Here is a 25,915-nt window from a genome sequence, read left to right on the forward strand (position 1 = left end):
CTGCTAGAATCTTGTAAGTAACTTTAAAAGGGCAGGGATTTAAATAGACTTTCACCAACCTGGGGATAACATGTTAAAGATTGCAACTTAAAACGCCTAGTCCTCAGCTAAGGATAAAATATTTTGCTTTGAAGTAAAATATTTCCATTGGAGCAAAATAATGGCCATTATAAAGTACTGACTCTTTCTCCTTTAGTGCCTACCTATACCTTCCCTGTCTTGCTGGGCTCTAGAGCATGGCTGCTTGGTTGTGTACCCTGGACCACTGCAAGGACCTCTTGTCACATATGACCTCCCAGCTATCCTTCACTCGTCCTGCCTTCGTGGAAATACTGCTCCCAGCCCGTCTGGTGGAGCATTTCTCCTGAGTTAAGCATGATTATTTTTCAGTTGCCCGACACTGCCCTTGACTCCCTTCCAAATTCGGCATTTTCACATCAGTACGGCTATTGTACAGCCAGATAGAAGAGAAAAGAAGCTAATTGGAGGAGTTCTGTTCCAAGTAACTAAAAGGTTTGCTTAAAAAATACATCCAATTAGGCCTTATCTTCATCGCTGCCTCTATGAAGCAGTATCAGTGTAAGATAACAGCAGAAACACATTAGCCCTGGAATTGGCTGCTGTCCCAAAATGCCCAACTGAGAGAACTGGACACAGAAGAGAGGCTGCCAGGAAAAGAGGGAAAGATGCTCTGACGTATTTAAAAATTAAGATAAATCAAAGCTCCCTTTGGCTAATCTCCACTGATGTGTCATCATTAGAATTAAAGCAGTTACAACCAGACAACTGTAACAATACATAAGCTGCTAGTGATACTTTCAATAATATATCGACATAATAAAATGACTTGAAGGAGAAATTGGAGACTTGATGGCTGTGTCTATAGGACATGTTAAATTAGTTGTACAAATCCAGAATGTGACAAACAGGTGTTTGGTCGTTGTTTCACATCATGACCCATCATGTTGGAAAACAAGCTAATAGGATTTGCATTTAACTTTTCAACTACTTGTTTGAAGTTTATATTGGTTGTGGATGTTTATGTTCTGCCTTATGTATTTGTACTTTCTTTGAGGAATATATTATACTCTATATGTCACATTTCAAGCACATTAGTCAACTTCATATTCTGCAGATCAGAGATCCAATATCAAACCTTCCCAGGGTGTCTGTATTCTGACAACTGTCCACTGAGGCAATTTCCATACAGCGCAAAGTGGAGTGGCGATTTGGCAGTTATCAAGGTAATTTGATAAGCCAATGAGAAAATTCTGTGCCCAAAATAAGCTTAGAGTCATACTTACACAGTTAAGAGCTGCTCAGTCAGCTTTTGCTACATTACAAATCATTCCAAAATGTAGTGGCTAGAAGCAACCATTTATTTAGTTTACAATTCTGTAGAACAGCCATTGGAGCTGGGCTTGGCTGGACCGTTCTTCCATATTGGCTGGGCTTGCTCGGAGGGCAGCTGCCCGATGGGCGGGTGGTCAGCTAGCTGATCTACATGGCCTCAGCAAGAATGACTAGCTTCACATGGACTCTTACCATCTAGCATGTTACCCCAGCCTTGTTCTCACGGTGGTCACAGATTCCGAGAGAGAGAAAGAGAGAGAGAAAAGAGGAAAGCGTCTTTTGGCATAGAGTAGGAACTGGCATGCGGTCATCTCTGTGGTTTTATAGGTCAAATAAAGTCATCCTGCCAACCTAGATTCAAAGGGTGAGAAATTAGACTCCGTCTCTTGCTGATAGGATCTGCAGTCACATTGCAAAAGGGTGGGGATGTAGGGAGCAAACAATTATGACCACTTCTGCTAACAATCCGTAGTAAGGACATGCTGCATGAGACAGGGAAGCCATTACTTCCTGAGGACAGGAGCCATGTCTGTCTTGCTCTTCCAAGCCAGAGTCTAGCACATTAAAAAGAAAGTACTTCTGGCCAGGCACAGTAGCTCATGCCTGTAATCCCAGCACTTTGGGAGGCCAAGGCTGGTGGATCACCTGGGGTCAGGAGTTCGAGACCAGCCTGGTCAACATGGTGAAACCCCGTCTCTACTAAAAATACAAAATTAGCCAGGTATGGTGGCACATACCTGTAATTCCAGCTATTTGGGAGGCTGAGACAGGAGAATCGCTTGAACCTGGGAGGCAGAGGTTGCAGTGAGCCCAGATTGTGCCATTGCACTCCAGCCTGGGCAACAAGAACGAAACTCCATCTCAAAAAAAAAAAAAAAGAAAGAAAGAAAGAAAGTACTTCCAAAACATCCAAAGCATTGGACAGATTCATGTCTGTTGAATAAATGATGAGAGGGCTGAGGATATTTCAGGAGATGTGGCAGGCATGACCCCTTCATCATGCAACTGACGAACAACCTAAATGACTATGTACCCTAACCCTCTTACCGTCAGTAATGGGAAAATATTCAAAATAGGCCTTCTTCCTTTTCTTCTCCTCAGCCTTTGTTACTCTGATCCAATGTTATTTATACTTTTCAAAAAAATCGGTTACATTCATGGTTGTTTTCTAATTTTATTTCTAACGAGTGCTTTTGATAAGGAGACCAAGAGATTGATTCAGTGCCCTAAAGAGGTCTTTCCCTAGCTGAATATGAAAAAACAAAAAAGATGGTCTTGTGTTTTTTTTGTGCATGCCTGGGCTCAGCCTACTGCTCCAGCTGTAGCCTCTGTGCCTGATTTATGTTCAGCTTGCTGTCTTTATGACTTTTAGATCTTTATTAGGTAGACTAAGGCATAGGCATTCATTTTCCATCTGCTGTCAGTGCAATTTAATTTCTCCACACACGCCCTACACTGCTGTTGTCCTGTTGAACTCCTCTTTGCTTTCAAACCCTTCCCTTGTTTATTTCGATCACTTCAGGTTCAACTCAAACCTGAACTGTTGGCCACTGCTAACCTGCCTTGCCCACTTGGTTTCCACCCGAATCATATTATCTAATGCATTTTCTTTTTGTTGTTATTGTTGTTGTTTGTTTGTTTTTTGATTTTTATTTTGAAAAGGAATTACTCTGTCGCCCAGGCTGGAGTGCAGTGGTGCGATCTCGGCTCATTGCAACCTCTTCCTCCTGGTTCAAACGATTCTCCTGCCTCAGCCTCCCCAGTAGCTGGGATTACAGGCATGCACCACCACACCCAGCTAATTTTTGTATTATTTTTAGTGGAGATGGGGTTTCACCTTGTTGGTCAGGCTGGCCTCAAACTCTTGACCCCAAGTGATCCGCCCACCTCAGCCTCCCAAAGTGCTGAGATTCCAGACGTGAGCCCCTGTGTCTGGCCTCTAACGCATTTTATATCTTGACACGTAGGTGATTATTGAAAACGTTTAGCATTATATGGGGAAAAAAGCAACACTGTTACATCAGTTGAATTATCACTGAAACGGTAGAGTTTGGTGCAAAAGTAATTGCGGGTTTTGCCATTACTTTCAATGGCAAAAACCGCAATTATTTTTGCACCACAACCACTATAATAATAATGCTGCCTTACATTTATATGGCAATGTACAGATTCAAAAGTGCTTTTGTGGGCATTATCACATCTGCTTCCTATAACAACTCTGATGGGTAAATGTAAGAAAATGCTCAGGGAAGTTAAATCATTATATAAGATCAAACAGCCAGGAAGAGGTAGAATCCAGACAAGCACCCAGGGCTTCGAATATTACTCCACAGCTTTTCTCTGCTTTCCTACACAATGCTACTTTGCACTCAATTATTATCACATGGTCTCAGCCAGATTCTCAACATTTACTATGAGCTCCAGAAAATGTAAGTTCTTAAGAACTGCTCTAATAAATTATAGTTTGTTATGTGAGGGTCCAAGAATCTGCCTTTTAAATAATACAATAAACTGAAATCTCTTATTTAAACTGTACCTTCATCTCCAAAGTAGCACATTTACTGTTTTGTCTAACCTGCCTAGCCATTTCAGTCAAGCTGATTGACATGAATGTTTTCACCAAATGAGTTATGGGTTTTGTGAAATAATGTAATTATCCTTGGAAAAAGCCTTAATATTCTGACATATCTACCCGTGGGTCTTACAGGAAAAAGCAATATAATAGTGATAAAGTGAACGTCGTGGCATGTCCTGCTAACTCCTTTCCATTAATATGGCAAGTCCAGTCCTAAACCCTCTAATTACTATTATTAAAGCACTTTCTTGACATTTTAATCAAAATAGCGGGTCAAGAAGTTAGGAGATGCTCTGTATTTGGTTTAACTGTGAACTATATTATCCCCAGCTAAACTAAAAGCAGAAGCCTACTTTTAAAATAAAATACATCACTCTCAAAAGTTGATCTCAGTTTTTTTTACAAGGCATCTGTGGAGAGTTAATTTGGGAAAGTAATTGTTTCAATTCAATGGGAAGAAAAACTCAAATGAGAATAGCTCACAAAATTACAGCAGTGGACAACATTAATGCTTATTTTGTGAATGAAATCAAAATGGCTATTCTTTCAGTTCTATAGTTTAAAAAGAAAATGGTTCCGTGTGTGTGTGTGTGTGTGTGTGTGTGTGTGCATGTGATATAGGCGTGTCTCTTTTTGCATGTATGGAATTAGAGTAAATGTAGGTTTAAAATTAATATTTCATGCATAGCAGAAGAAATCAGTATGTGTTTCTATAAATTATTGTGATATGTGAGAGAAAATGTTGTTTAGTTAAAAATGTGTTTATCCCTAGAAAAATTTGGCTTTTAGACTATTCATAATAACATATATTGACCATTTTGTGTCTGGGATGGGATATCTTATTTAATCATATTGGATATGGATTGTAAGCTCTACTCTATAGTTGAGGAAACTAATGTTTAAGGAAGTAACTTGCCCAAGGTCATAGTTAAAAAGTAGTGGCTGAGGGTTGGGTGCAGTGGCTCACGCCTGTTATCCTAGCACTTTGGGAGGCCAAGGCAGGAGGATTGTTTGAGGCCAGGTGTTCAAGACCAACCTGGCCAACATAGCAAGACCTTGTCTCTACTAAATTTATAATTTTTTTAAAAAAATTTAAAAAAAATTTTTAATTAGTGGCTAACTATTGACTCCAGTTAAATTCCATCTTATAACCCAGGCTTTTAATCAATGTGCCCTGATATATTCCAGCCTATTTTTCACTCTTCTCAGCATGGTCTCAGACCTGGGAAATTTAGGGAAATTTAGTTTTAAAGATTGGATTAACTAAAATGGTGCAGTATCTTCTTTTCCTGACTGTTCTAACTAATGTAACTAACTGAAAAACATAGCAACATATTTTTCCTTTCAAAACTAACAAAATGAGATGTCATCTTATTTGGTTAAACTTAAGTGGTGAATTGCTATTTTATAGCCATTTTTTGTAAAAATACTCTCACTGAGATTTAGTGTTTTGGAACATGTCAATCTTTATTTTCTACCTCATGTAGTTTTGGATGCTAAATATGAAAAGGTGCATATTTTTCTCTTTCAACTTTCAACAACACCACGTTTATTTTTACTTCTACCTCTATGATTTTGAAATGCAGTTTCACAGTATTTAATTTTGCTTTTGCATTTTCTCCTTCACACTAAAGGAAAGGATATTTGAATGTATATGACCTATCACAAACCAGCTGTTAACTTTTGGATGTCATTCTGATCACTATATCTTTTGGCAGGTTGCAAATAAATATTTGTAAATTGCTAAAATTTGACAAAAATGGCAAAATTAATTTGGAGAGGACATTATGAGAAATAGAAATTTCTGTGGGGTGTAGAACAAAATTTGTCTTATTGATAATTTTCCTTTTCTAATTATTATTTCCCTGGAAATCAAGAATCCAAAGCCACAATTTCATCAGTCCTCTCCCTTCACACTCAGAATTTGTTTCTTTTTAGAGTAGAGTTTCTGAGTTTCACATGAATAGGAACTTTTCATGATGAAGAAAAAAAATTAGAGCCAGGCCAGGTGCAGTGGCTCTCATCTGTAATCTCAGCATTTTGGGAGGCCGAGGCCGGTGAATTGCTTGAGCCCAGGAGTTCAAGACCAGTCTGGGCAACCTGACGAAAGTCGATCTCTGCAAAAAACAAACAAACAAAAAAAGCCAGGCGCGGTGTCATGCACCTGTAGGTCTAGCTACTCAGGAGGCTAAGGTGGGAGAATTGATTGAGCCTGGGAAGTTGAGGCTGCAATGAGCCGTGATTGTGCCACCACACTCCAGGCTGGGCAACAGAATGAGAGTCTGTCGAAAGGAAGGAAGGAAGGAAGGAAGGAAGGAAGGAAGGAAGGAAGGAAGGAAGGGAGAGAAAGAGAGCGAGAGAGAGAGAAAGAGAAAGAAAGAAAGGAAAGAAAGAAAGAGAAAGAAAGAAAGGAAAGAAAGAGAAAGAAAGAAAGGAAAGAAAGAAAGAGGGAGGGAGGAAGAAAGAGAAAGAGAAAGAAAGAAGGAAAGAAAAAGAAAGAGGAAGGAAAGAGTGAGAGAAAGAGGAAAGAGAGAGAGGGAGGGAGAGAGGAAGGGAGGAAGGGAGGGAGGAAGGAAACCATATCGTCTATGACTTCTACTCTACTGCAATAAAATCTCTTAAATAAAGATCATACACATATATACACACATATATATACACACATATATATGATGTGGGTAGGGGAGGCTAGAAACAAGATTCATTTCAAATGTTAAATTGTAACTGTAGTTTTTAAAAACATGGAGAGTTTTCATAATAAACATGAAGAGTTTCATAAAACATGAGGAGTTTTCATAATATATATCAAATATATATCATATCATGATATATCATATCATATATATCATATCATGATATATATCATAACATATATATTATCATATTATGATATATATCATAACATATATTATCATATTATGATATATATCATAACATATATATTATCATATTATGATATATATCATAACATATTATATATTATCATATTATGATATATATCATAACATATATATTATCATATGATATATATCATAATATATTATATATTATCATATGATATATATCATAATATATTATATATTATCATATTATGGCATATATCATAATATATATCAAAAAGTCACAGAGCTCATGCAAGCCCAGTCATCCCATTGCCAGTGGTGTGTGCTGAAGGAATAAACACCCATAAATATTAACCCTAACTGGTGGGAGATAAGTGTGAATTTAAGGTAGTGCTTGTTGCTTTACTGTGTATGAATCAAAGGAAATTAACCATCTTGTCTTTCTATAACATCTGAACGTATTAGAAACACATGCAAAGAAAAAAATAGCCTGATAAATTGGCTCCATATCATTATCAGATACCAAATAAATATAGGCTGAAAATTTCATCACAATTTGAATATTGGCCCTCTCAGTTTAAGAATGAATATATAGAAAAATAATGTGAGCCATTTGTCTGTATAAAGTGAAGTATTTCTTGGGAAAGAAAGAAGGAAAAAGAGCTAATGTATAGAGCACATTTTTTGTGTAAAATCAGCTACCATCTACTATTCTGTTTTCCATATGGACACCAGAAATCCCAAGAATACTAGAAATCTACAACATCTAGCAACCCCTACCTAGGTTCTTTCTACTTTTGTCACATTATCCAATATTTATAAAGGTTAAAAAAGATATATTTAGGAGATTTTATAAATATAAATAAATATATATATATAATCCAGGATTCCTAATATATATTTACATATTATATATATATAAATGTATATACACACATATATAAAATTCAAGTTTTCTATACCTAAGTCCCTTGAAGTGTAAAAAGTAAATGATTTCTTATGATGAAATGGATTCCTTTAAGATGTAATAGAAAAGCAAATTCTATGAAAGATGATATTAAGAAATAAGAATAACTTAATCAACAAATAGCAAAATATTTTTTAAAACGTTGACAACCAGAAAATTCAGTGAAAGGTGGATGTGGGATGAGATATGACTACTGGACATTTGACAATACAATCATCTATTTAACTCGTTTCATAATTTGTCGACTTAAGAAGAATATCTCACTCTTACTCTTCTTCCTTCTTCTCTATTATATTAGCTAAGGTGTTCTTATATTCAAAATTCCTGAAGTATCATTAAATATGGGCTCATTCAAATTCAAACCATCAACTTTTAAAAACGCTCTCCTTGAGCTACTCTTTGGAAATAGAAGGGAAATGGGAGGAACAATTCTGTCATAGAATTTTTAAATGCTTCAGCTAAGGCTTGCAGTGTGACTTGCATATACTATAATAACTGAATTTCTTTCTGATTGCTTCAGAAGTTCAATATGACAAATAGACTTTCAAATGGCTATAGTATAGTAAACATCAACGTCTAAATCTCAATAATGTAACTGGATTTGTCAAGCAGATGCAAAATATTCACAGTTCTTCCAACACTGGAACTGAAAAAGAACACTGCAGACTATCTTATCCAAACATCCTTTTCCTACGAATGGAGAAATTGAAGGCCAGAAATGTATTTTTTTATTGTATACCTTTTTTCTTACTAAATGTAAAAGATGATAGTGAAATCTTTCCAAACACCTAGTTTTCAAATAGAGTTTAAGAAAATTTGTGTAAATAAAAAGTCAGATAATTGTATTTTTACATAAACATATGTAAATTTAATTTTAAAATTTTCATCAGGTTAAGGGGAAGCATTACAATTAGATAAGAACAGCAGATGCAAGATAAAATCCTAAAAAATTATTTGTTTTATTTTTTTGGAGACAGGATTTAGCTCTGCTGTCCAAGCTGGAGTGCCGTGGCACCAGCTCAGCTCCCTGCAGCCTCTACTTCCCAGGCTCCAGCCATCCTCCCGCCTCAGCCTCCTGAGTAGCTAAAACTACGGGCACACACCATCACACCATGCTAATTTTTGTACTTTTTGTAGAGACAGGGTTTTGCCGTGTTGCGAGCCTGGTCTTAAACTTCTGGGCTGAAGTGATCCACCTGCCTTGGCCTCCCAAAAATCCTAGGATAGCCAAAATCCTAAAAATGTAAATGGCCTCAGATCATACTACTGATGGGCTGAATGTTCTTGGGCAAGTTTCTAACACTCTCTGCTTGCATTTCCTCATCTGTAAGAAAGGTAATAACTGTGGTAACTACCACTTAGCTTTGATGTAAGCATGATGTATGATTATCCATCCAAAGTGTCAGGCAACTGGCTAATATTATTACTCTAAGCCATCCGGTGAGGCTTTACTATTTTCATCTTCTTTTCCTTTTCCCTCAAAACTGAATTTCATCTCTTGTAAATAGCATTTAAAAGGAATGAAATAATGTACCAAAAGAGATCATAAAGTTGACTAACCCAAGCCTTCTCAACCTTGGCGCTAGTGACATTGTGAGCACTGTAAGATGTTCAGCAGCATCCTTTGTCTCAACACACTAAATGCCAGTAGCACCCACCCATCTCCCACTGTGATGCCAAAATGCCTCCAGATATTGCCAAATGTCTCCTGGAGTGGAGGCAGGCAGCAGAAATCAGTCAAGAACCATTGATCTAACCTGTTTAATTTTGTTCAATAGCTGGAGAAACATTAAGGTCCAAATTAGTTGTGATGTTTTTAAAGCAATGCTTGAGAAAATTGGAACCAAACCCCAGGTGTCCTGACTTTAGTCTGATCCTCCTCTGAAAATTTCTCTAAGGAAAGCTTTCTTCTACACCACTAACCAGTTGCAAAAAAAAAAGAAAAAAAAATGACTCCATATTCATGGAAGACAAGAGAAAGGCACAATTCTTCAACCCTTATATTACTTCAAGCTTCTTTTAGAAAAAAAATGACCTTCAGCTTGAGACACTATTAAGAAAAAAATTAAAGGCCAATAAAGATGAAGATATTGTTAGAGAACCCCAGGAGGCTCTGAATGAGGTCAAATCTCATGGCGATATTAAAACATTAAGAGGAGTTGTGGACAAACTACAATGAAACACAAATCATAATCTCCGAAGCAAATAAGAATGGAAGGACTTCTGGAAAATGAAGGTAAAGAAATAGAATCCCAAGTTTAATGGGAATATTGTAGCAACTGAAAACCACAGAATATTTAGCTTTGTACAAATTGTTTTTAGAACCTGGATTAAATCATTAAAATGTATTTTGAAAGTACTTAGAAAGAAAGCAAGTAACCTCTAAGAGGCAAGTTATTATTAGTTATGGCAAAATAAATTTTATTTTCTTAGAACATTACTGGGCCCGGAAATTAGGTAAACCCTATACCAATTGTGTTTCTAACAATAGATTTGACAAGCTCTTACTAATTTCTGTAATACTATACTATGTTTAGTTATGATCTAGGTAATGGTACAATGAGGTAGGTTTATAAACTTTTTTTTCAAAGTGAAAGCAAGTTTATTAAGAAAGTAAAGAAATAAAAGAATAGCTACTCCATAGAGCAGCCCTGAGAGCTTCTGGTGGCCCATTTTTACGGTTATTTCTTGATGATATGCTCAACAAGGGGTGGATTATTCATGCCTCCCCTTTTTAGACCATATAGGGTAACTTCCTGATGTTTCCATGGCATTTGTAAATTGTCATGGTGTTGGTGAAAGTGTAGCAGTGAGGACAACCAGAGGTCACTCTTGTTGCCATTTTGGTTTTGACGGGTTTTGGCCGGCTCCTTTACTGCAACGTGTTTTATCAGCAAGGTCTTTATGACCTGTATTTTGTGCTGACCTCTTATCTCAGCCTGTGACTTAGAATGCCTTCACTGTCTAGGAATGCAGCCCAATAGGTTTCAGCCTCATTTTACTCAGCTCCTATTCAAGATGGAGTTGTTCTGGTTCATGCCTCTGACATGTCCTCCCTCCCTTTTGTAAGAGAACCCTTAATCCTAAGAGTTGCAGAGAGATGAAGATCCATCTTCCGTAACTTCTTCAGGCTGAATAGGGGCGACAATATTCCTGCCTAGCTATTAGGGGCTCTTGTGTTCAGGGTAGAGAGAAGCTCAGTCAGAAAGCATCAGTATTGCGAGGGCCATTCGTGACTCTTGAGTTTCAACGACAGATGATATCTGGAAGATTAATAAATGTTTAGTTAAAGAAAACATTCAGTCAGCTTGTCCTGTATTCCTACACAAAGAATATAATAGGAATATACTCCACAAGAGTAAAGCAAAATAAATGAAGTTATTCCAAGTAAACTAAATTAGAACGCTTTTCATAAACTGGACAACTGTTGGAACTAAGCTGATATGGGGTTGTTAGCTGATTGTAATGTGCCCAGAATTAGAATACTGATTTAGATTTTTACATTACCCATCCCTCTTGTTTCTTCTAAGCAGCAGTCAGACATCACTGGTTGGTTTACAGGAATAAGCAGGATTAGCCTAAATTGCAGAAACAAGCTTAAAAACAACTAATGAGACTAGAATTTAATAACAAGTGTACCATAGTTTTTGAAACATAATATTTCTCTAGTTTCCCATTTTTACTAAAGACAAATCATGGTAAGGCCGATTTGCTTTATTATACATGGCCTGATTATTTGTATAAAGTGCAGCAAGAATAATTATTTTTCACATAAGCTCTTTTTAAATTGGCTTTGATGGAACGCTGTTCCACAGAAGGAATTTCAGGTAAGACCTTTTTAAGCCAAGCCCAGCCATGGGTTTGTACCCTCAAATACCTATAAGTTGGGTAAATTTCTTTCCTCTTGAGGTCCCAAAATAACTTCAGTCTTCTGGACCTGACAGAAAATGACGTTCTTTACTTACCATAGGTCAGAAACCCTGAACAGGGACTGTGTAGGCAAGGTATGAGGCCAGTTCCCCAAGGGACTTTTATTGGCTTTATAAGTCAAGTTTAATTCCTTAAAGGAAAACACACCATTCCAGTCAAAGCCTTGGCAAGATAAACAATTTCTCCAATTGTGTTGTGTTACAAAAGAAAACAGATTCTTATTATGCCTATGCAAATAACTATACTACCATAAGTTAAGAATACTCACAACTAGTTTCCAAATTCTGTAGAAATCAGGTAGACAGAAATAAATATGCTCCAAATTTTGTTCATAGGAGTACACTCAACTGTTAAAAGCTGTAAATAACTTAAAAGAAAAGTTTTCTTGACTCTGAAAAACAAAACAAAGGATCAGCAATGTTCTAAGCAAAGTTTAAAAGATTAGTTTTCTATTGGTTTACTGAATTTAGTTAACTCCTGTTTTGCTTGACATTCATGAACATTCCATGTCTTCATGAGTTCTGAAAGTTGTTTCCTCTATTCTAATGTTACAATTTCCAAAGTTATCAGAAACTTGCATTTAAGAACACCTGTTAGAGTTCTATAGTTGATTATAAATCATCTTCTAAAGAGGATTAAAACAAGACAACAATTTTCTGTGGATGACAAAAAGTTTTAGGACAGCCACTATTAAAGCCAGAATTGATAAGGAAATTTGCTTACTTCTGTGGCACACAGAATTTTACACAACAGTTATAAATAACATACACTAAGTCATATTAGAATTATAGGAGTTTCCCATAACTTTGGAACATATACCAGTAACACATTTATGCAAATATAGTCTAAAGCAAGCAAAACACCATTTCACATTTGATAACACTTCCTCTATGATTTTTATGCCAAATAAGTCAAATTTCACCTTTACGTTAATGTACTATTAATGCTAAACCTAAGTTTTAATAAAACCTTATAGACATATTTACCCAATTTTAATGTTTAACCATAAGGTAAGATTCTTATAAACCTTTTATAACCATTTACTTTTTTTGTGTAAGAGCAGATCAGTGCTCTAAGAAAAAACTATTGTGATTTATTCCAATGTTTAATTTATGGAAAAACAGAATAATACCCCCTTTTAGCCGATATGTTCACACACAGAATCTCTTACAATTAATCCTTATAAACCTTCCACAGCTTGTTTAAATCTTTAGTTTTTTTCTTACTTAAAACAATCCTTTAACACTTTAAGCAGAAAAAATTCACATTCTTATGACTTCTTATAATTTTTCACCAAAAACACATTTTACTTTCTCTACACACCTTGCATGTAAAATTGTTTCTTTAGTAGTTTTAATTAATTACACGTGATAATGTTAACTCTTAGCAACTTCTATTTTTGATGAAAACCTTGGTAAATTTGAGATTTTAGTTGTGTGCTAGGTGTGAAGCCTGGCCCAGAACACTCCAGGCAGAAGTGCAGATAAGAGCTGGCTCTCCAGCATAGCTGAGGGCATGACTAACTCCGCATGTCCCCAGACCTTACCTAGCAGTAAAGCAGGCAAGTTGTACGGTAAGAGTCACAGTGGCATTTTATGAAGCATTTAGGAGTCCTTACAACCTTTGAATTGTACAACGTTTCTTGCATAAATTCCTTTTCACAAATCCTTTCATCACTTACACAGAATATCTGAGGCATTTTTGGACTTTCTGACTTGCCCTAAACCTCCCTTCTTTTAAACAACCAGTTATTTTACTTTAGGACAAGAATTTACCATACAGGATCCTTTTTTATATAAAATCTCTTTCTTTATAATCTTCTTTGTATAGATAGGGGGCATGGTAAATTCCACATGTCCCCAGGCCTTATCTAGAATTTAATGGCTTTAAGGTAGGTAGATTGAACAATTTTCAAAAGTCAAAGAAACAGTTTGACCTTAAAGCATTTAGCAAATCTGATATCTGACCTTAATTTAGACCAAATGTCTACATTTTAAAGACATTTTATTTTACCAATAATCTTTCAAACTGTCTTTATTTCCAAAATATTACTAAAGTCATGTGAACAAAGAGGCATTAAATATTCTATTTTTCTGCTGAAATACTTCATTTAAAGGCTTATATTTCTAAGCCAATTAATCAGAGCCCTTTTACATATAAACATACAACACATATAAATATACAGACAGACAGACGATTCAGCACTTGTAAGATTTTCATTTGCCAGTTTCTTAATTGGATGACTGGCTTGAGGATGGAGTCCTTGGAAGAATGGGGACAGGAAAGGAGTCTCTGGTGCCTCCTGTTTTTCCCAAGCAGTCCAGACTGTTAGAGTTTGAATGTCCGCTTTTAATTAAACTGATTTTAACCATAGCACTCTTTAATAAAATTCTTTTAGAATTTCTTATGCCAAAAGGCCAGTATTTCTGGCTTTTGAACTTCACCAAAGGCAACCTCCTTGGTGCTTAGAGAAAGGAAAATTTCAGACAGTCCGCAGAGGAGAAGAGAATAGACATCTTCACTCAGATATTAAACCAGAAGTGACTTACTTTCTAGGTGGAATTGAACCTGGACTGTCACTGTGAAAATGCAAAGCCTTGGCCACTGAGCTACAATGCAGGGCAGTCTCCATTTCCCTTCCCAGGAAGAGTCTAGAGCGTTAATTTTGAGTTTGCAAAGGCTTGTAACTATTTCATATGATTTTTAGAGCTGACTATGACATGAACCCTAAAATTCCTGTTCCCTTGAAGGTGGAGACCAAGAGAAGGTACTGCCGTGTGGTTAAAAGGTCAAGCTCCCAAGGTGGAGAGACTTCATCCAGTTTTTTTGTTGGTTTCAGGGACCTCCAGCCAAGTTTGTTGCTGACCAACTTGCCGGGTCGTCTTGAAAAGGGGGCTTACAGGTGTTCCAAGCCCGTGTTTTATCCTGAAGTATCTCTCAATGCAGAAAAACGACCTCATAACACAAAATACACCAGCTTAAAAATAGCCTTTGAATTATTTTTCACATTAATCAAAACTTTACAGAGGAGATAAACACTGATTTTTTATTTTATTTTATTTTATTTTATTGCCATTCATTCAACCGTTTGCACAGAGAGAAAGAAGACAGAAATCTGACTGGTAAGAAATTGTTACCCTTTTGCCAGCATGCCAGGCTTCTGGGTTCCCTTTCTCTGAGCAGCCCTAGTGATCCGGCTTGCGGCACCATCGCCTATGGGCCAAGCTGCATTATAAAGGAATTTTTTTTTTTCATTCTGGCCAGAGCAAAACACATGTGATAAAACATAGGCATTAGCTACTCTGCTTAGCACCAAATATCAGACTAGCTTAAATTTGCCCCCAGATGGGTTCCATCATCTTTAATCCAACCTCTGACTTGCAGTTTCAACACGTGCTCTCTGGGCAAAACAGTTGCCCTGAGTAACGGAAAAGATAGGAAAGGAAAAGGAGAGAGAGAAAAACGTGCCAGTGGAAGGGTGGGGAAGGTGAAATGATCAAGGAGGCCAGAGAAAGACTCACCTATTGCAGCAACACTGTAGAAGTTCAGGCAGCTGCTTCTCGGTAGCAAAAGGATCTTTTCCAGCAATCCTATTAGCTCTCAAGTTTCCCCTTTTAGGGAGGAAAAAGCTCCCCATGTCCCACGATCCTGTACATGTCCAACCCTGCCATCCACAGCCATCAGCAAAGAGTGCAAGACAGATTAATCCAAAGAGAATAGCAATTAATATCCCATAGCATCAAAGCTGTTCTTAGCCAAGAGGGACTTTAACGAGAGGGGTCTCTAACACCCTAAATCTTAGAAGAGACTCTAACCATCCTAAGTAGGGCCTCTAACCCCGCTTTATAAACTTTTAATTGACTCCCATCTTAACAGTTGCAATCCATGGAGGAATGCTTGATAACCTCGGTGATAAGATAAAAAACCAAGCATACTAGAAGTGTTCTCTAAAATTAAAAATACAGTAGTTACTAGAGAAAAACTTTAGTCCAAAAATCCAACTATAGAAACATAGAATGTGAGAGGTAGCACATAAGAAATAAGTCATGGGGATTTTATTTCATGGACCAGCAATATGATGATAAAAGCCATCTAACCTGTTGGAATTATAGGTCACATCAAGAGAATGCTAGTGTCTAGAACCAAAGAAATGTTAGCCTCACTCTAATAGACAATACACTTCAGGAACGAAATAAGCAAATTAGATTGTGTTCAGAGATGAATAACCAAGATGGCAGAGGGAATTAAAATAATTGCTCATGATTACCCTGGGAAATAGAAGGCTTAGAAAGGACAACACAGTTTCTTCATATGCTTAAAGCAATGTGAATAGGGAATTGGACTCAACCAACATAGCCCGACTTATTAAAGCCAATGGGTAGAGGTTACACAGAAAGCTATTCCAGTACAACCAAACAAAAAAAAATAAAATGTAAGCCACTTTCCTGAGACATGATTGACTTACAAAAAGATGTATGTATTTAATGTATACAACTTGATGAGTTTAGAATTTTCTAAGCTGTGAGTTATAGAGATTTTCTTGTTACTGGAAGTCTAATATTCAAACATCAGCATTTTGCCTACATGAAAAGGACACTGAGATAATTCAGATGTTAAGAATTGATGATTAGGGAATCAGAGGGAATGACCCTTTGAATAAGGTTTTCAGTTTTCACACGCTCTACCAGCTTCTTGTAGAACACTACTAAAGTGAAATGCTAATTGTGGTCCGTGAATGAGAAGCTCTATAGACAAGTGTTAGGAAATGTGGCCTACCTTATTTTGGTCATGGGGACTGATAATATGTATAAGCATTTAAAAGGCTGTGAAAAGTCCTACTCTCTCTCTCTCTCTCTGTGTGTGTGTGTGTATGTGTGTGTGTGTGTTGCATACATACACATTTCATTTTCTAAGCCAAAGTTCAGTTCTCCAATTCATCTGAGCTCAGGCCCAGTTTTTCAAGGGACACCTTATAACATCTCACAGAATAAAGGTTTCACTAAGCAATGTTTAAAAGCCACTGTAGATCATCAGTCCCAGTTAGGCATGAATCTATTCAAAATTCAATGTTTCAGTGGAATAATTGGCAAGGTCTCATAATTCTAGGCATTAATCAGAATCCTAAAATTGATTGTTGAACTCTTATTCTTACTCATTTAAAATATATGCTCTAAATACTTCAGTATACAAAAAGACATTAAAGTTTCCTATCTCTGAAAATAGAGCAGGGTTTTCCCTTTTGTTTTATTTGGGTTTTCACTTTTGTTTTACTTTGTTTTCTGGTGATATTATAAGAAAAAAATCTATGTAGCTTTGGGGTATAAATCATTGAATTAAACTATACATTGCTAAGAATAAGCATTACAATTGGCACATTGTTCTGTTTTTGAATGAAATATCTTTGCAGAAAATAGATTTATTTTAAAAGTCATCTTTACTCAACTGTGAGCATACCAAGGGCTAACAATTACAATATTTTCCTGTGAAAGAATATAAGATTGGAAGCCAGAGAGCCTGGGTTCTGCTGCTAGCCCTAATGGAGACCATTTGTGTGAGTTTTTCATCCCATGGCTTAAGGGTTGCTTATGGTTGCTTAAGGGATCCCTTCACAAGCAGGAGTTTCTGAGCTCTTTTGACTGCTCAAGAATTAGGACTCATTGGCCGGGCACGGTGGCTCAAGCCTGTAATCCCAGCACTTTGGGAGACCGAAGTGGGTGGATCACGAGGTCAGGAAATCGAGACCATCCTGGCTAACATGGTGAAACCCCGTCTCTACTAAAAATTCAAAAACTTAGCAGGCGTGGTGGCGGGCACCTGTGGTCCCAGCTACTCGGGAGGCTGAAGCAGGAGAATGGCGTGAACCCGTGAGGCGGAGCTCACTAGCAGAGATCGCACCACTGCACTCCAGCCTGGGCGACAAAGCGAGACTCCGTCTCAAAAAAAAAAAAAAAAGAGAGAGAATTAGGACTCATTTCTGGGTTTGACTGATTACACCATTCAGACTCCAGGGCCAGCTTCTGTTAGTGGACAATAAATGTAATGACCAACGCTTTCTCTTGTGAAAGAAAGATGTATTATATTGGACAAAATAAGTCCATATTCACAGCAGAAGAAAGCATATGGCAGATCAAGTCTGAATCTTTTGAACTACCAGATTATTCTACCTCTCCTTGAATTCTTCTTTGCTGAAGTTGGAGCCCTTGTACTATAGATTCCATATGTCTGATTCAGGCAATGGAGCTTGGAAGAGGGGATGAGTTTCCTATTATTATTATTTAGGAACATGGAGATCTTTGCCTATGAGTCATCAGCTCCCAAGGTTTTCTGCATGGCTCTGTTTTTATGGTTTCTGTAATAAATGAGATTTTGAAGCCTATTACTGGCTCAAACTCTGATCGGCTTCAAAAGTACCCAAGCCTGTTATTGCCTTCAATTATAACTTTGAATGGCATCACAAAGAGAAAAGAAAAAAATGGAGGTGGAGGAGAGTGGCCACAAAATAAAAATATTAAACCAACTTTCCTCCTCCAATGCACCTGGGCACACCACTTCACCTTTTAAGGTTATGTTTGCTTCCATAGATTGACAAGGTTGAAAAGACAATCTCTTCAATTTTCTTTAGTTCCAAAAGTGCAGGAAATACACACCAACCTTTGCGTGGATAAAGATTAAAAGTGCCTTAAATCAGCTTCCGTTTGAACCTTAAAAGCTTTTCAAACATTTAATTTTTTTAAACAGGACCAAAAATAGCCCAAGGGTATTTGCTAGTTGACTTCCTGGAAAAACTATAGTTTATTTTTATTTATTTATTTTTTTTTTTTTTTTGAGACCGAGTCTCGCTCTGTCGCCCAGCTGGAGTGCAGTGGTGCCATCTTGGCTCACTGCAAGCTCCGCCTCCCGAGTTCATGCCATTCTCCTGCCTCAGCTTCCCGAGTAGCTGGGACTACAGGCGCCTGCCACCATGCCCAGCTAATTTTTTGTATTTTTAGTAGAAACGGGGTTTCACTGTGTTAGCCAGGGTGGTCTCGATCTCCTGACCTTGTGATCCGCCCGCCTTGGCCTCCCAAAGTGCTGGCATTACAGGCTTGAGCCACCGCACCTGGCCAAAAACTATAGTTTAAAAAATTGTTGACAAAAATAGAAAACCGATAGCAGAGAATTGTGTTACATCTATGTATCTAACATGTGTCTAAGTATGGTATCTAATGTCAAATGTCAAATCTACTAACTGTACTGTGGTTATCATCAGAAAAGAAACCCAGCTTTAGAAAATGGTAGGAAGTTCCAAAACTGCAAAGGAGATATCTTAGCAAGCAAGTAGGTTGGCTTGTCACAATTTTATGGGTGCTAGAAATAGCGTGACTCAGTGGACCAGAGAAAACCACTGATTACTCACAGCACAGTAAACAGCACAAGTATCAGCATGCTAATGCCAGTTCCTTTGCCTTTATGTCTTGTGATGTGACACCATGAACCCAAATTGCTGCTACACATACAATGAGTTGCACAGCAGCTGAGGAGTTCAGAGATACGGGTTCAGTGTCTTTTGTAGCAAGCAGTAAACAAATCAATCCTCCTTCCCCAGGAGCCAGAGTCTCAAAATGCCGTGGTCCTCATGTGGTCAGGCAGTGAAGGTTGTTAATTGACTATGACTAGCTGTAGAAAGAAATCAGGGTGAGAAGATGATTAGATCTTGCAGTTCAGCTCAGTCAGTAAGAATGGGCAGGGTTGTTCAGTGGACTGCCTCTCCCAATAATTCACATTCAACCTAGAATATTCTTGGCTGAACTTAAATTTTTATACGATTATGCCACCCTATCAGCAACTTGAATTAGACATATTGACAAGGACTAGGACCAAATCTGTTTCCACTTATTTCAGTCAATACTGGATTAGGGCTATTGTCAGCAGAATCCCATCCACAGGATGAGGTCAGTCTGCAGTATTGACCTCCACCATGCACTCCAGGATCCCCGACCCAATTAAATAAGTCGTAGAGAAGACTAATAGGTCAAATTTCAGATAAGCACCTAGCTTCCTTTCTTATGGTATGCATGGATTGCTCCACCATACCGTGGATATTAATCCAAACAAAACAGGAACAGTTGGCAACCATACAAATTCTCCTCCATTCAGCCAGACTGTAGTCTAAGGCCAATCAATGACCCATTTACAATCAGGGAGCTAAGACTGACCTGCTGATCTTCTATGGTTTGTTCTATCTCATTGGCTAGGGTAGCTAAACTTAAGAATAGGTTCCTGGCCTGTCTCTAAAATGTGGACTCTGATGCTGGGGAACAGTACTCATACTGCTGTATGGAAATAGAAAACCATGTATCCCTCAGGCAGGACAGCCCTCTTTACCTAGGGGACTAACAAAGGAAATAAAATCCAAAGAGTGGCGCCATTGCCAATTATTGCAAGGACTCAAAGATGAACCAAATAGCAACCTCCACATGCTCCAGTGGATGGATATCCTCTGGGCCACTCTCTCCCACATATGAACATATAACTTGATTTGGATCACCATGACCTTGGTTTGGTTAAGCTCTATGGGCAGGGTCGCCAAGTACTTGTCACCTGGACAGCCCTACATAGCATGACTCAAGGGCACTCAGTGTCAGGAGAAGCACATGAATCAGTATGAGCTGTCTGAGTGATTGTGCAGGTAAAAAGGGTGATTAATTTTGGGGAGCTGACTTTGATACACCAGGCACAGTAGAATAATTCTGGACCAAGCAGGCCAACAGGAGATTTTCTGATCCCACAGCACACGGATGAGGATGATAAATCCAGCTGATAAATCCAGCAGTGTTACGGGTTGGCAATCAGAGCTGCTGCTTGTCTCTGATGGACCATGTGATTATTTTGCCAAGTGAGAGGCTGGGATTCAGAGACAAAAAGATCATTCATTATTCCCTCCTCTGAGCACCTCCAGGGTCTAAGGTGTTCTTTCCCCAATGAAGTGGCGAGTGGTGCCAGGGAAGCAGTGAGTCCAGGATGCCAAGGGGTACCTCCAGGTGGAGACTGTTTCCCTTTCCAGAAGCCTGGAGTTGAAAAGGGCCCCCTGGGTGGTCTGCTGCAACAGCCTGCTACACTGACCCACGTGTCACCTGCAGCTTAGGTCCCCAGTCATATATGGCAGACTTTCTAATCAACTTGTACATAGGACTCAACAAGAGGCATGCGTAGATAAGGCACGTATTGTCTCTAAGATCTAAATAGTCCAATTAAGTGCCAGGCTTCCTTTCTCTTAGGAGAGCCATAGAGCAAAGAATATTTTCTTTACCGTCTAGGATCAACTTTTGAGTCTTTGTCCACATCATTTTGGAGATACTGACTTCGGTGGCTGGTCCTGTATCTTATCAGAATTAAGAGCCTTTCTGGGACTTCATGTGATTTAGCATTGGCTAATTTTATTAAGGCCTTTCAATAGAATATCATCAATACAGTAAGCCCAATTTCTCTGCAGAAAAAAAAAGAGAGAAAGAGAAAGAGAAAGAGAAAGAGAGAGAGGCTTGTCCTGTGTTTTGACCCACCTATTGGCGATAAATAACAGGGAAATTCACGTAGTACTGCAACAGCCCAGTAAACATGTTTTGGAGGGTCAGCCAGGGAAGGGGTCTTAATCTTTGGGTGCAAAAGGGATTGAGAAAAATACATGGCCAAAATCAAAAATGGCACACCAGGTGCTATCACAGGGAATTGATTCATTTACAGTCACAATGTCTGTAACAGCCTGGACTATAATACCAACTAAATTCAGTTGGCATGATCTAACACAAGCCTCCAGATTCCCATTAGTTTTTTTTTTCACTGACCATACAAGGCTGCTACATTGAGATATTACATTTTTCATTAGTCCCATTGTATTTAAGTCCTTGGTCAAGGTTGTGGTTTCCTTTTCCCCTTCTGGAATTCTAATTAAAAAAAAAAAAAAAAAAAAAAACTTAAAGAGAACCAAAGCCAAGTTGTGATCAGTTGTGCATGCATCCTTCTATCCCTCTCTACAAATGGCTCTTCCAATCAAAAAAATCTCTCTTGGACATCATGAACATTTACAGAACAAGAATGTAAATTATCAATACCAATTACACATTCAGCCCTGGGAGCCGCAAAAGTAGTAGATAACAGGGCTCTAAACAGCTCTGCCCAGTGGATACAGTTACTTCCTTTCCCATTTTTTTGGTATCAAATCTGGGTAATTAAATGTGTGGTCCTTACAAGAGAAGGACCTCGGAGAACCTAGTGCAGTCCCTCAGGAGAACCTAGTACTTAGTCATTTGAGCATGGATATCAAAAAGAGACATAAGGTGGCGCAGTGGCTCAAGCTTGTAATCCCAGCACTTTGGGAGGCTGAAGTGGGTAGATCACTTGAGCTCAGGAGTTCGAGACCAGCCTGGGCAACATGGTGAAACCCCGTCTCTACCAAAAATACAAAAATTAGCCAGGTGTGGTGGTGCATGTCTGTGGTCCCAGCTACTCAGGAGACTGAGGTGGGAGAATTGCTTGAGCCTGGGAGGTGGAGGTTGCAGTGAGCAGAGATTATACCACTGCACTCCAGCCTCGGTGACAGAGTGAGGCTCTGCCTCAAAAGAAAAAAAGAGAGAGAGAATAAGAGTTGGACCCTTCCTTCTCTCCTCTACCTCCATTGTTCCCCCCATCAGGTGTAATGCCTCTGATTCCTCTTGGGAATGAAGAGAGCTTGTCCTTAAAGGAGTCTAAATCAGGATATAGAAGTTTAAAGTTAGACAGTAGAGGTTCTGAGGGGGTGATCTGCCCTGGGGCAGCAACCTGGCTTCCCCCTCCATTAAAGGAGGATTGATCTCCACAAAGGAATCTGTTTCTATAAAGGAACGTAGAGTTTCATCTGTGTAAACAACTAACTGCCTCCCTAGGGCCCACCGTCGCTAGATATCTGGACTGAGTTTCTCTGGGGATCATCCGATCATTCCCTTCTTTGGGAGCTCCTGTTTAGTTGGCATGCCCACATTGCCTTATGATCAGGTCCCTTTGGAGGGGCTTGGTTTTTCCCATCCTGGGCTTTGTTTTGGATTGCAGAGACCTTACCTGGTTTAGGGAGTGGTGTCTTTATCCTAGACATCTAGGGGCCCTAAATCAGCACAGCTGCCAGTACAGGATCTCCCGGCAAGAAAAGTAGTGGAGTCCTCAACCTTGGAGGGAGAAACGCAATCTTAAAAATGCATTGGTCGTGCTCTGGGTGAGGGTTCATCATCAAAGCTGTCATTCTGTCCAGGACAGAACAAGTCTAGGGCAGCTTCAGCCCTCAGGCTTTAAATAGCTTCCTCCATGGGGTTTCATGAGATTTTATTGACTTAAGAAAATCTTCTTCAGTTGGGCATGGTGCCTTATGCCTGTAATCCCACCATTTTGAAGGCCGAGGCAAGTAGATCACTTGAGGTCAAGAGCTCGAGACCAGCCTGGCCAACATGGGAAACCCCATCTCTACTAAAAGTACAAAAATTAGCTGGGCGTGGTGGCACATGCTTGTAATTCCAGCTACTCAGGAGGCTGAGGCATAAGAATTGCTTGAATCTGGGAGGTGGAGGTTGCAGTCAGGCAACATCGTGCCACTGCACTCTAGCCTGGGTGACAGAACGAGACTCTGCCTCAAAAAAAAAGAAAAGAAAAGAAAAGAAAAATCTTCTTGGATTTACCATAATGTCGTCACTAAAACAGAAATCCAGGGTAGCAAACCTTATTGTGGGACATGATTCTATCTCAATGACATAATTTGCACAGTGTTTTAAAGTATAAGGTCCCACATGAGACAGCCTTGGTTCTGCATGCTGTAAGGCATTACCTTTCTTACTCCTTCATTACACCAATGCAGCAGCCAAGTGTCGAACAGCCCCTCTGTCTGCTGATCCAAGCACCCCTGGACTTCTTTCCTTTCTCTCTCTCCTTGGATCTGCATCTTGGTACTCTCTGTGGGAATATATTGCCCTTCAGGTGTATACATTTGTAACTTACAACTTGACACCGTTGTGCTTTCCTCCCTAATGGAGCCCGGAATGTTCTCTCCATCCTCCACCCCACAGATGAGCAAACAGAAACCATGGCAGCTTCTTGGATTTTATCCCTCACCTTTCAACCTCCATCTATTGACTCAACTCTTGTTCATCAACAGGTAGGACAGAGGTGGACCACTCGCTGCCCACCTTCTGCACCATTTGGGCCAGAATATTTGCTACCAGACCCAGGGAGTTCACAAATGTCCCTGAATCCAGCTTATGAGTTCTTGCCTTTTTATTCTTCCAAAAAGTTGTTGTCTGTCTTGGCACCCTGCACTTTGTGCCACTTTGAGAAGAATTTCAACCTCTTAGAAGATGGCAAGAAGTAATAGAATTCCAAAAGAGATGACTAAGCAAGCAAGTAGGTTGCTTTGCCACAACTCTATAGGTGCCAAAATTAGACAAAAGACCCAGGCAATTGACTACTCACAGCACAGCAAACAGCAGAAGCTTTAGCCTCATAGTGCCAGTTCCCCTACTCCCAAATCCCACAAGGCAATACGATGGGACCAGACTGCAGTACACACACAGTGGGTCGTATCACAGTTGAGGAACCCAGAGCTTAAGTCTCAGCACCTGGGGGAGCAATAAACAAACCTCCCCTACGATCAAGCAGCCACATCATGGTCAGTGCTGTGCTCGCCTGTGCTTTCTTAATTGCCTGTGTGACCAGCTACAGAAATGATCAGAGTCAGAGGACAGTTAGACCTTGTAATTTGTCAGGGTCAGCAAGGGTGTGCAGGGACACTCCTGGCCATGATGGACTGCCTCTCCCTAAAGTGAGAATGACCTAATCTGTTCTTTATTCTTAGAAAAAGTGTACTGAAATATTTAAGGGTAAAGCATCAAATGGCTTAAAAAGATGGTGTGTGTGTGTGTGTGTCTCTCTCTCTGTGTGTGTGTGTGTGTGTGTATGAGAGAGGAAAAAAGAGAGAAAAAGCAGATGGCAAAGCACATGGATAAAGCACATTTACTAAAATAAAATTTTAAAAAAATGATCTTTTACCCTTTTACGCTTCCTATACAAACATCTCCTTTACTCCTTAGCAGTATTATAATGAATGATAGCAACAATTATTTGTTAATTATAAAACTTATTCTATTTCCACAGTCCTCTTTTCTTACCTGAAAATAGCAGGCCACATTTCCATGTGTCTGAGCAAATGTTATTGTTCAACACATATGCCAGCTTTACAGTGGGGATCAGGTAGGGTGTACTTCAAATCAGTTACAGGAAAAAAATCATTAATTTTGAGAATTGGGTAAAAATAGAAATCTCTTTATCTGGAAATAAATAAGATCAGAAGTATTGAAAAAAAAACATCGTTTTTCTTTCAAAATTTTGATCAAGTCATAAATGATTTGAGGCTAAAGAGGGAGGAAGAGGGTAAAAAAAAGGGGGAGAAAGAGTTTCAATTAAAATGTATTTTTTCAAGGAAATTATCAATAATCTCTCTATAATGACTAGTATACAGTTCTTTTCAGTAGCATACACAAATGAAGAGCATATTCATAATGAGCCAGAAGATTATTCATAATGTCTGAAGAGATTGATTCATGTCTTGACATTTAAGAAAAACTGAGGCTTGCAGGTGAAAGTATACATGAAGGTCTTCAATGCAGTTCTTACGAGCAGAAGATGCTCAACAAATGTGTGCTGCAACCGTATCTGAAATGTTCACTGTCTTTGCTCTTTCTCTCCTTTCAGCTAGAAAATCTGGAAGCAGAAACTGCTCCGTTGCCCTAACAGGGTCTCATGCCATTCCGACCTTCACCAAGCTTAGAAGCCACCATGTATGTGGAAGCAGGTTGCTTCAAGAATGTGTAGGAGGCTCTAATTCTCTAGGAAAGTGCTTGCTTTTAGGTCATCCAACCTCTTTCCTCTCTGGCCACTCTGCTCTGCACATTAGAGGGACAGCCAAAGTAAGTGGAGCATTTGGAAGGAAAGGAATATACCACACCGAGGAGTCCAGTTTGTGCAAGACACCCAGTGGAACCAAAACCCATCGTGGTATGTGAATTGAAGTCATCATAAAAGGTGACCCTTCTGTCTGTAAGATTTTATTTTCAAGCAAATATTTATGACCTCAACAAAGAAGAACCATCTTTTGTTAAGTTCACCGTAGTAACACATAAAGTAAATGCTACCTCTGATCAAAGCACCTTGAATGGAAGGTCCGAGTCTTTTTAGTGTTTTGCAAGGGAATGAATC

General features: G+C 38.8%; 1 protein-coding gene across 3 annotated transcripts in view; it reads left to right on the forward strand.

Moving 5' to 3' along the window:
• OPRM1 (opioid receptor mu 1) overlaps positions 1-25,450 on the forward strand; it is a 79,583-nt gene extending 54,133 nt beyond the window's left edge. Inside the window, exon 4 of one of the 3 annotated variants that reach the window (XM_016954734.4) lies at positions 197-1,881. In XM_016954734.4, coding sequence (XP_016810223.1) covers positions 197-373 — 177 coding nt within the window. In that variant the 3' untranslated portion in view covers positions 374-1,881. Of the gene's footprint in view, positions 1-196; positions 1,882-14,224; positions 14,687-25,411 lie in introns of those variants that run through there. The other 2 variants (XM_054685528.2, NM_001033915.1) reach the window with 2 other exon arrangements.
• The last annotated feature ends 465 nt before the right edge of the window (positions 25,451-25,915 follow it).

The sequence above is a fragment of the Pan troglodytes genome, chromosome 5 (genome assembly GCF_028858775.2).
Source record: "Pan troglodytes isolate AG18354 chromosome 5, NHGRI_mPanTro3-v2.0_pri, whole genome shotgun sequence".
In the NCBI taxonomy this organism is placed as follows: domain Eukaryota; kingdom Metazoa; phylum Chordata; class Mammalia; order Primates; family Hominidae; genus Pan; species Pan troglodytes.